Here is a 12,258-nt window from a genome sequence, read left to right on the forward strand (position 1 = left end):
AGCACTTGGGGACACCAAGGCAGGAGGATCACTTGAGGCCTGGAGTTCAAAATGAGCCTGGGCAATATAGCGAGACCCCCATCTCTACAAATTAAAAAAAAAAAAAAAAAAAACCACTCATTGTCTGCCATACAAAGATAACTACCATTAATATGAAATGCTTTATTGTCTTTTTTCCTTTTATCTATAACAAATTTGTATATATTTTTTCACTAAATGTTATTTCATGATGAATGTAATAGCCGTAGTATTGCACACACTTTACTTACTCATGCTTTCACTGTTGAAAGCTGGACTGGTCTTAAGTTTTTACGATCATAAAGAGACCCAAGATAAATGCTTTTGAATACCTAAAAATATGTTATATCAATTTCTGACAATTCCAAGACAAAATTTTAGAAAAGAAAATATTGGCAAGGTTTCTGTCTCCTGACTGATAATATTGGGTAAACAATAGTCAACTTTTAAAAGATTTATACTAATTTTTGGAATTGCTTTCCAGAAGAGGTCCATCTGCTTCCAAAAATGTGCATCAATTTATAACAAAAATTCGAGTGCAATTTCACAAAGATCTTGCCATTTCATTTTTAAAAAGTATTTGGCTAATATGATGGCAAAAAATGGTAGCTCACTATTGTCCTAAGTTTACATTTCTTATAGTAAAATTGAGTATTTTTAATGTTCATTAGATATTTCTATTTTTTCTATATTCGTCTCTAAATGTGTTTTCCTCTTTTTTTTCTGCTAGGGTTTTAATGTTTCCCTTATAATTTCTATAAATGCTTAACCTATAAAAGGACTATACCATGGCTTCTGAGTAATTTTATATATATAATTTTATATATATATATAACTACATATACATATATACACATACTAAGTTCACAGCCAGGTGCAGTGGCTCACACCTATAAGCCCAACACTTTGGGAGGCCAAAGCAGGTGGATCACTTGAGCCCAGGAGTTCAACAGCAGCCCAGGCAACGCAGTGAGACTCTGTCTCTACAAAAAATTAATTAAAAAATTAGCCAGGCATGGTGGTGTGTGCCTGTGGTCCCAGCTACTTGGGAGGCTGAGGTGAGAGGCGTGCTTTGGCCTGGGAGGTTGAGGCTGCCATGAGTTGCGACTGCACAAATTGCACTCCATCCTGGGTGAAAGAGCAAGATCCTGTCTCAAAAAATGAAAAAAAATAATAAGTAATGTAAATTAAATAAAATGTAAAACTAAGTTAATAAATTTTAGCTATCTAAACTTAATACTCTCTTTTAAAGTGGTTAAACAGTTTTGCCTCTTTATCCAAAAGCAACAACTAGGCCAGTTACAGTAGTTCACACCTATAATCCCGACACTTTGGGAGGCTGAGGCACGAGGATCACTAGAGGCCAGGAGTCTGAGACCAGCCTGGGAAACAGAGGGAGACCCTGTCTCTACAAAAAATAAACAAATTAGCCAGATGTGGCGGCATATCCCTGTGGTGCCAGCTACTGGAGTGTTTAAGTGAGAGGATCACTTGAGCCCAGAAGGTCGAGGTTGCAGTGAGCCGTGATCATACCACTGCACTCCAGCCTGGGCAGCAGAGCAAAACCTTGTCTCCAAAAAAAGTGCAACAATTTTCAGATTGTATACATCGTATCTCTTAATGGCATACAAATTATGTTACAAAACTAGATTTCACAAGTATACCATTGTTTAGAAATAAACATTTCAATTGCCGACATTAAAAGGAAAATTCATTATGCTCTGCAAAATGGGCAGGCATTTATCATAGATAAACATCTAAAAAGGAGTTCTAGGTTTAATCTGTCATGCAACATCTAACCATTTTGGTCACTTAACAACACTCATTAAATATCTGTTATCAAAAATACTTTTGAGAACAATCATACAGACCAGTGGTCAGCAAGTTGTAGGCTATGGGTCAAATACAGCCCATCTCCGTTTTTGTAAATAAAATTTATTAAAACACATTTATTACTCATGCTCATAATTTACATATTTCCTAATGGCTGCTTTCACACTGAGACTGAAGTTGTACAGTTGCCCTGCAAGGCCTAAAACATTTACTATCTGGATCTTTACAATACAGACAGCTAAAACACCTGAATAAATAATCTTACTAATTTTTAGAAGCTAGCCTAGGCCAGGCATGGTGGCTCACACTTGTAATCCTAGCACTTTGGGAGGCCAAGGTGGGCGTTTTACTTTGAGCTCAAGAGCTTGAGACCCGCCTGGGCAACATGGCGAAACCCTGTCTCTACAAAAAAATACAAAAATGAGCCGAGAGTGGTGTCTCGCACCAGTGGTCCCAGCTACTCAGGAGGCGGAGGCTAAAAGATTGCTCAGGCTGGGAAGCGGAGGTTGCAGTGACCCGAAATCGCGCCACTGCACTCCAGCCTGGGCAATAGAGCAAGACTCTGTTTCAAAAAATAAAAACGAAGCTAGGCTAGATGGCCAGATCCTAACTCATAGAGCTCATACTTTTATCTAGTACAGTGACAAGACATGTATGTAAACAACTTATAATGCAAGCTTTTAAAAGCTAAGTGCAATAAGAAAGGTAAAGAGTGTAAGAAAAAGGAAGAGATTCTTTCCAGTGAGGAAAATCAAAGAAGGTATCTTGAAAGAAGTAGCTTTTGCGCTGGGTTTTGAAGGATGGCTATAATTTGGACATTAAAAAAATGGGGAGAAGACTTCCAGTGTAAAGAAAAGCAGAGCTGTGAAAAACTGCAAGCACAACAGTGTACTTTTTATGGAGGAACAGTTAGGAGAAAATGCTAGTAAGCATTCTAGGGGCAAAGCATAGAGAAGGTTTTCAAAGTCAAGATTAGCAGTTTAGATTTTAAATATAATTACGTTCAGGACTGAGGATCAGTGATTATAACTGTGCTTTAGGAAGATCAATCTGACAATATCATAAATAATTTGAGAAGACAGATAATAAGGAAACTAGTTATGAAACAATTAAAATAATCCAACAGAAAAGAATGAACATGGTGACAGTGAGACTGGAAAATTATGACAGCAAAACCACTCACTTATGAATTGATAGCAGCATCAGAATATGCTTTCTTACTCATATGGTGTAAAAACTTTCACTGCCCCCAACCATCTCTCCCACCTTGAACAAAATGATAATTATTTCTAACTTATTCTGACAATTTGAAAAAGAGGATCTACTAGGCCACGCATGGTGGCTCACGCCTGCAATCACAGCACTTTGGGAGGCTGAGGCAGGCAGATCCCTTGAGGCCAGGAGTTCAAGACCAGCCTGGCCAACATGGCAAAACCCCATCTCTACAAAAAATACAAAAATTAGCTGGGCCTGGTGGTGAACGCCTGTGATCCCAGCTACTTGGGAGGCTGAGGCACAAGAATTGCTTTAACTTGGGAGGTGGAGGCTGCAGTGACCCGAGATGCCGCCACTGCACTCCAGCCTGGATGACAGAGCCAGACTCTGTCTCAAAAAAGAAAGGAGGAACTGCTTAAATTATAATTAAAAGGGATAGACTACCACTTTCCCACTAAACTAACCCTGGATGCAAGCACAAAATGAAAACAATTCATGTGCTAGGGCTCCCTCTGCTGGACCACTAGAGAAAAAATCTGATCTTAAATGCTGCTGAATTGATAAAAAGAACAGATAAATTGGCTTCATAGCAGCTCCTTTCCAGGTGTATCAAATGCTTTCCTCAGGAGGGGAATAAGAAATTATCTTTCTTCTATATTTTCCACAGCACTAATAATTTAATTGTTGCTTAAATTGTTGACTAATTATGAAAGAGATTTTAATATATAGTCAAATCATACAAATTTTTTTTTAATCTTTTTTTTGAGACGGAGTCTCGTTCTGTCACCCAGGCTGGAGTGCAGTGGCTTGATCTCAGCTCACTCAACCTCTGCCTCTAGGGTTCAAGTGATTTTCCTGCCTCAGCCTGAGTAGCTGGGATTACAGGTGCCCACCACCATGTCCAGCTAATTTTGTATTTTTAGTAGAGATGGGGTTTCACCATATTGGCCAGGCTGGTCTTGAACTACTGACCTCAAGTGATCTGCCCACCTCAGCCTCCCAAAGTGCTGGGATTATAGGCCTGAGCCACCATGACTGGCCAAATCTCACAAATATTTAAATATACTCAATAAATTTACTTCTCAGTAAAAAGACAAGCTGGAATTAACCGGACTGATTTTTTTATAGGTAAGGAAATTATTCTAAGGAATGGTTTTATATTCCGTTCACTAAGAAATAAGCTGCAGCTCCCTTGTCCATTGGCTTTGACTGGAAGGTAGGAGAACCTTTCTCTCTAAGACTGAATCTCCCAAATGTTTCTGCTCCTTCTGGACAAGCCCAGTTCCCACCAGGTAACTCTGGTCCCCAGCCTCCAAGAACCATCTCCTACTTGTATCCCTCTATATATCACTACTTGCTTCTTACTGCTGCTAATCTCTCGACTGCCTCATCATCCCCTTTTTGGCATCTCAAGTCTTCCATCACCTATGTTAACAATTCTCTGTATTAAAGTCCCACTACAGGAAGGAGGAAAAGAGGAAGAGCAGGAGGGAAGGAGAAAGCTAGCACAAAATGGCCCAGGCCTATCTTTGCTGACTCTAGTGTACCCACTGGCTAGCTAACACCAGCCTCATTTCACAATGGAAAAGAAACAGCAGTAACATCAAAAAACTCTCTAGATTACTTGTGTAAACCCATCCTTCTCAAACTGTGGTATGTTGTGGTCATTTCATATTGCTTTTTCTTTTTCTTTTAGAGACAGGATCTCCCTCTGTTGCCCAGGCTGGAGTGCAGTGGCACAATCCTAGCTCACTGCAACCTCAAACCTGGGCTCAAGCAATTCTCCCCACCTGAGCCTTCCAAGTACCTAACATTACCAGTGCGTGCCACCACACTTTTTTTGTTTTATAGAGACGGGGTCTCGCTGTTGCCCAGGCTGGACTTGAACTCCTAGCCTCAAGCGATTCTCCCACCTCAGCCTCCGAAAGTGCGTGAGGGTACAGGCATGAGTTATCATGCCTGGCCATGATGCTTTGTGTTACACAGTATACCAGGGTACTTTAATGTGAAATGCAAGATAAGCATGTCCAATCCTTCTGTTGTATCCATAGTAAGTGATTTTTATAATTATTTGTATATTAAACCACAAGGGTGCTAGAAAATTTAATGGTAAATAGACGATGGACGATTTAATGGTAAACAGTCTTCAACAAAAGGTGCTGGGACAACTGGATATCCATATGCAAATGAATGAAGTTGAACCCCCTCTCTCTTATTATTAAAAAAAAAAAAATTTCAAAATGTATGAAAGACCTAAACTCAAGGACTAAAACAACAAAATTCTTAGAAGACAACATAGTGGAAATCTTTGTGACCTCGGATTAGGCAATGGTTTCTTAGGTAGGACACTAAAGCACCAGCAACAGCAGCAAAAAATGGACTTCCTCAAAACAACTTTTGTGCTTCGAAGGATATTTTCAAGAAAAGTGAACAGACAACCCACAGAACAGGAGAACATACTTACAAACCACATATCTAATAAGATACTAAAGGAACTCTTACAATCCATAATAAAATGACAACCCAATTTAAAAAGAGGTAAAGCCGGGCACGGTGGCTCATGCCTGTAATCCCAGCACTTTGGAAGGCTGAAGCAGGCAGATCACAAGGTCAGGAGTTCGAGACCAGCCTGGCCAACACAGTGAAACCCAGTCTCTACTAAAAATACAAAAATTAGCTGGGCGTAGTGGCACATGCCTGTAATCCCAGCTGCACCTGTAGTCCTAGCTACTCGGGAGGCTGAAGCAGGGAAACTGGTTGAACCCAGGAGGTAGAGTTTGTAGTGAGCCAAGTTCGTGCCACTGCACTCCAGCCTGGGCTACACAGCGAGACTCTGTCTCAAAAAATAAAATAAAATAAAAAGAGATAAATGTGGCTGGGAACAGTGGCTTGCACCTGTAGTCCCAGCACTTTGGGAAGCTGAGGCGGGAGGATTGCTTGAGGCCAGGTGTTCAAGACCAGCCTGGCCAATATAGTGAGACCCCATCTCAATTTTAAATTTTTTTTAAAAAAAGGTAAATGACATGAATATACATTTCTCCAGAAACAAAAAAGTGTCCAACATTATTGGCCACCAGGGAAGTGCAAATCAAAGCCACAATGAGATACCACTGTACACCTTCTATATGGCTACAATAAAAAAGAAATGTGAGACAGGATGTGGCAGTGTCAAAACCCTCATACACTGCTGACAGGAATGCAAAATGGTACAGCCATTTTGAAAAAGTCTGGCAGTTCCTCAAAAAATAAAACCAGGCCAGGTGTGGTGGCTCACACCTGTAATCCCAGCACTTTGGGAGGCCGAGGCAGGCAGATCACCTGAGGTCAGGAGTTCAAGAACAGGCTGGCCACCAGGGTGAAAACCCGTCTCTACTAAAAGTACAAAATTAGCCAGGCATGGTGGCACATGCCTGTAATCCCAGCTACTCAGGAGGCTGAGGCGGGAGAATTGCTTGAAACAGGGAGGCAGAGATTGCAATAAGCCGAGATCACGCCACTGCACTCCAGCCTGGGTGATGAGTAAAACTCCGTCTCAAATAAATATATATATATATATATATATATATATATATATATATATATAAATAAATAAAACCAGAGTTATCATATGAACCAGAAATTTCCATCCTAGGTACATATCCAATAGAATATCCAATGGAAATGAAAACATATCCACACAAAAAACCTATACACAAGTATTCATAGCAGCATTATTGCCAGAAATTGGGAAAAACCCAAATGCCTACCACTGATAGATAAAATATGGTACATTCATACAATGGAATATTATTCAGTAATAAAAAAGAAATAAAGAGTACTGACATGTTACAATCTTGAGAACATCATGCTAAGTGAAAGAAGTCAGACACAAAAGAAAGCCTATTGCATGATTCTATTTATATGAAATGTGCAGAATAGGGAAACCCATAGAAACAGAAAGTAAATTAGTGGTTGCCAGGGTTTAGGGGTGGGGAGAATGGGGAGTGATGGTAATGGGTACACAGTTTCTTTCTGGGTGAGGAAAATGTTCTAAACATGTGTGATGCCTGCACAACTCTTAAAAACCAGTGAATTGGCCGGGCGCGGCAGCTCACGCCTGTAATCCCAGCACTTTGGGAGGCCGGGCGAGGTGGATCACAAGGTCAGGGGTTCGAGACCAGCCTGATCAACATGGTGAAACTCCGTCTCTACTAAAAATACAAAAATTAGCTGGGTATGGTGGCAGGCGCCTGTAATCCCAGCTACTCAGGAGGCTGAGGCAGGAGAATTGCTTGAACCCGGGAGGTGGAGGTTGCAGTTGCAGTGAGCCGAGATCGCGCCACTGCACTCCAGCCTGAGTGACAGAGACTCTGTCTCAAAAAAAAAAAACCACACACACACACACACACACACACACACACAGTGAATTGTACACTTTAAAAGGGTAAAGTATACAGTGTGAATTATATATTTTTTTAACGAGGGAAAATGATGACCAAAAAAAAAAAAAAGATCTTGCATCAGGACTCCATCTCTTTCCCATATATTCAATGTGGCTGCCAGGTCCTACTTATTTCTGTGGTATCGCTCACATTTTTCCCCATTAATTCCCACTGACCTCAACCTAGGTTGAGATCTCTCACTTGAACTACTAAAAAAGCCTTCTAACAAGCATTTTGAAACTTCTCTCATTTCTCCCTTTCTTTGTTTTACAATTCAAGAGTTATCTTCCCAAAAGTGTGATAATATCACCGAATTACTCAAAAACTACTTGAAAATATAAAGTTGAAATTTTATACGAAAAATTTAAGGTACTCCACAATCTGGCCCAATCCTGTTACAACCGCATCTATAACATTTTTTCCTATATACCCTCTTCTCCAGCCATATTATTCCATAAAAATGCCTTGTACTTGTATGCCATTCTGTATTTCTTGCTGTTCTCTCCCAAATGAAATTATTTCACCTCTATTTTTGCCTATTTAAATCTAAACCAGCCTTGAATGTTATTTAAATGCTTATTCCTGCCTTGATTTTCCTGCAACAAAGTGAATCATTTCATTCTCTACATTTCATTCACATTCTGTAACGCTACTGTTAAAACAAGGCAAGACAGAAGAATAGTATAGGTTTGAAGGTCAGATAGGCCTGTGTTCAAATCCCAATCTTGACACTTATTTATCAGCCACATGGCCTTGAACAAATTACTTAACCTGAGCTTCAATTTTCTGACCTGTAAAATGGGAATAATAATACATCAGAGTGATCCTGAAGATCAAATAAAGTATAATGAGCACACAGGAATCCTCAGTATATTAGTTTCCTTTTCATATTTCAGTTTGCTTTATATTCATGTTCACATGTCTGTCTTCCCCACTAGACTAGACACTGGTTGAAAGCAACACTATATAAGGTCCCAAAAAAAACTGTTATAAGCGTACCACATAATAAAAAGTACATAGGCTATATAGATGCAAAACTGATCAACTCTTAACCTATTGTAGGTATTAAATATCTACTAATGCAACGACATAATTAAAAATTCAAAAGTTGTAATTAGTAACTTCCTCAATATTCCATTTGAAAATATTCTAGTTGGCTACGCAGAAATGGAGATTTAACTAGTAACCTTGATTCATTTCTTATGGTCGATTATTCTAATATTTTATGAAGAAATAAAAACAAAAATGGAAGAAAAACTTAAGTCACTGTTAAGGGGGAAAAATCCATTTTAAGAAAAATGTGATTCTACAACTACATGGATAAATCTGGCATTATACTGAGTGGAGTAAGTCAGACATAAAAGAGTACATACTGTATGATTTTTTTTATATGAAATTCTGTAACAGGCAAAACTAATCTAGTGATAGAAATATGAGCATTTGTCTGGGGTAGCAAGTGGGGAGGTAGACTGACTGCAGGAGGGTATGGAAAGCCTTTTGGGAGAGAGGGAAATGTTCTAAATCGTGATTGGGGCATATACATTTGTCAAAAATCATCAAGCTGTACACTTAAAATCTGAGAATTTTATATGTAAATTATACCTCAATTTTTAAACACTGTGAGCCATAGAGAGCCAATGTCTTCAAAAGTAGCAAAGAAATATCAAATATGTTCAATTATCCACCCATGCTATTATATAATAAAAACTGAAAACCGGTCAGGCACAGTGGGTCATGCCTGTAATTCCAGCACTTTGGGAGGCCAAGGTGGGTGGATCATCTGAGGTCAGGAGTTCGAGACCAGCCTGATCAACATGGTGAAATCCCACCTCTACTAAAAACACAAGAATTAGCCAGGCATGGTGTTGTGTTCCTGTAATCCCTGCTACTCAGCAGGCTGAGGCAGGAGAATCCCTTGAACCCAGGAGGCGGAGGTTGCAATGAGCTGAGATGGCACCACTGCACTCCAGCCTGGGCGAAAGAGGGAGACTCCATCTCAAAAAAAAGAGGCTGGGCACGGTGACTCATGCCTGCAATCCCAACACTTTGGGAGGCCGAGGAGAGTGGATCACCTGAGGTTAGGTTCAAGACCAGCCTGGCCAACATGGTGAAACCCCGTCTCTCCTAAAAATATAAAAATTAGCTGGGCGTGGTGGTGGGGCACCTGTAATCCCAGCTACTCAGGAGGCTGAGGCAGGAAAATCTACTAAATACAAAAAATATTAAAAATACTAAAAATACTAAAAAATAAAAAAATAAAAATTAGCCAGGCATGGTGGCAGGCACCTGTAACCCCAGCTACTTGGGAGATTGAAGCAGGAGAATCACTTGAACCTGGGAGGCAGAGGTTGCAGTGAGCCAAGACTGCACCACCACACTCTAGCCTAGGTAACAAGAGCGAAACTCTGTCTCAAAAAAAAAAAAGAAAGAAAAAATATTAAAACATGATGGGAGTATTAGAAAAGCACATATTTACTGGGTGCGGTGGCTTACGCCTGTAATCCCAGCACTTTGGGAAGCTGAGGCAGGCAGATCACCTGAGGTCATGAGTTCAAGACTAGCCCAGCCAACATGGTGAAACCCTGTCTCTACAAAAATACAAAAATTAGCTGGGCATGATGGCAGATGCCTGTAATCCCAGCTACTCAGGAAGATTAGGCAAGAGAATCGCCTGAACCCAGGAGGCGGAGGTTGCAGTGAGCCGAGATCGCGGCATTGCCCTCCAGCCTGGGCAACTGAGCAAGACACTGTTTCAAAAAAAAAAAAAAAAAGAGAAAAGAAAAGAAAAGCACACATTTGGGGTTGTTTCTGATATATAACTGTGGGTTTCACAGAAGAAGTTTTGGCTGCTAAAATAGAAAATGTTGATATTAGATGTTACTGTAGTACTATCAAGAGTAACTATTCACTACCACGATTATAACTGAGCAATTACATTTGGCAGACACTGAATTTAAAAAAAAGTAGCGTTGTTAAGAAATGTTATATAGTGATCTTAGCTCACGGTTAACAAATTAAAAACTGCTTTGCTAATAAAAATTTGTAGAAAATTGGTGACATCTTAATAACTCATACCTAGGGATCTTTACACCAACAATTTTGTTATGACAATTTCAGTAGTCTGAAAAGACCGTGTATTTGTTTAAAGGTAAAGTTTGCAGCTTTTAGAGGGAAAAAAATCTTTAAAAAATCGGTGGAGCTGCTTTCTTTACACCTTCCTTTTTGACAATTCTTTAAATTATACTCCACTGTATTGACAAATAACAAAGGCAAAGGTATCAGAGTCACAAGGTCAGTTTTTAAAAAATTTACATTTCCAACCATGCACGAGTAAAATATAGGTTTCCTTACCTCATCATCATCATCAGAATCATTCCCAAACACTGATGGTTTTTGCAAAACAGGGTGCAACTGCTGTGTTTTCTTTGGCAAAATAAGCCCATACCTGCATATATTTTTTTTGAAATAGAAATTAAACCTTTATGTTTAAATGTTAACAAATACATCTACTACCTCTTCCACATGAAGCTACCAAATCAAAACATGTCATAAGCTTTATGAACACATAACAGACTGTTTTTGCTTCTCAGTGATCTCAAAATTCTAACATGCCGTAAGATTCTATAATTACTACTCTAAGTGATCATTTGTGGACACGGGCCAAACTCGAATACCATTTTTATCAAAGAAGAGAAGTAAATGAAAAGTTCAGAAATGTTTTAAGATGGCGAAGTGACAGTAACATTTAAAAAAAAAAACATGTGTAGTGGAAAGTTTAGTTCATGTCCACTAAAGATTTTAAAATGCTTTCAACTATCCTTGTGGTCTAAACAGTCAAGAAAATGGCTAGATTTTTTTTTCCTACTGTGTACTTACAGTTTCTAAGAACTGACTGGATAGTGTAACTCACGAAAATTTTTAAAAGATTAACTGAGAAACCCAAGTAGCCATGGGGCAAGTTCGCATTACACTTTATTAAGATCATGTGCTTTGCCTCGGAGCATCTGAGAGAACCATCCCATCAGATCCAACTCCCTTAGTTTCTCACGTTTTGGCCTTTAAGATGCGGAGATCACGGGAGGCCGCATCAAAAGTAAGGATTACACATCAAAGGTAAAACTTTCAAGTACGTACAGTATTTGTCTCTTTTGCGGCAACGTATACCCCAATTTCCTATATGCCTACCCTTTTTCTGTGGCTTCTCAGAACAATATTCCTAAAACGAGAAGGAAGGGCGGGAATCAGGACTTGAGCTTCTGCCAAGGAGAACAAGGCCCTCTAAGGAAGCCAGGAACTGTCTCTCTTCACACTGCCCCTGAGAGCATCCAAGCGGGGAGAAACTCAAGCGCGGGGTAGGAAGCAAGACTGAGGGGCCTCAGACCGAGCTTTTGGAAAATAGAAAAGTCTCGCTCTCTGCCCCTCAGCCTAACTTCCTTTATTTCCTCACAAGTTTCTCCCTCAAACTTCGGGCTTCCATCCGGGAAAATGTACGGGGGAGGGGAATCTATGTTCCTCAGGACTTCTCGTTTTTTCCCGTCTCTACCCCTGACGACACAGTCCCTTCACTTCCAGCGCATTTAAAACTCCTCGGCCAAAGACACAGTCGCCGTAGTTTCTCATCCCCCAGCCTGACCCTAACTCCCGGATCACTCACTGCCTGCCCGGAATCGCCATGTTGCTCCCGTGTCCGCTGAACGTGGCCGACGCCTCCGTGACGCTGACGTCGATGTCGTCACGTAAACTCTCGCGCGGCTTTGGGTGGCCCGGATCC

General features: G+C 40.1%; 1 protein-coding gene and 1 non-coding gene across 7 annotated transcripts in view; both read right to left on the reverse strand.

Moving 5' to 3' along the window:
- NSRP1 (nuclear speckle splicing regulatory protein 1) overlaps positions 1–12,255 on the reverse strand; it is a 71,532-nt gene extending 59,277 nt beyond the window's left edge. For 2 of the 6 annotated variants that reach the window (XM_019028290.3, XM_055388601.2), the window contains exons 1-2: positions 12,142–12,195; positions 10,839–10,932 (exon numbers count right to left, since the gene is read on the reverse strand). In XM_019028290.3, coding sequence (XP_018883835.1) covers positions 10,839–10,930 — 92 coding nt within the window. In that variant the 5' untranslated portion in view covers positions 10,931–10,932; positions 12,142–12,195. Of the gene's footprint in view, positions 1–10,838; positions 10,934–11,672; positions 11,704–12,141 lie in introns of those variants that run through there. The other 4 variants (XM_004041987.5, XM_019028291.3, XM_019028293.3 and 1 more) reach the window with 4 other exon arrangements.
- On the reverse strand, positions 11,819–11,930 carry MIR423 (microRNA mir-423). Its single transcript, NR_106298.1, has one exon. It is a non-coding gene; the product is annotated as a microRNA mir-423 (primary transcript).
- Positions 12,256–12,258: the final 3 nt, after the last annotated feature.

Source organism: Gorilla gorilla, chromosome 4 (assembly GCF_029281585.2).
Source record: "Gorilla gorilla gorilla isolate KB3781 chromosome 4, NHGRI_mGorGor1-v2.1_pri, whole genome shotgun sequence".
Classification (NCBI taxonomy): Eukaryota; Metazoa; Chordata; class Mammalia; order Primates; family Hominidae; genus Gorilla; species Gorilla gorilla.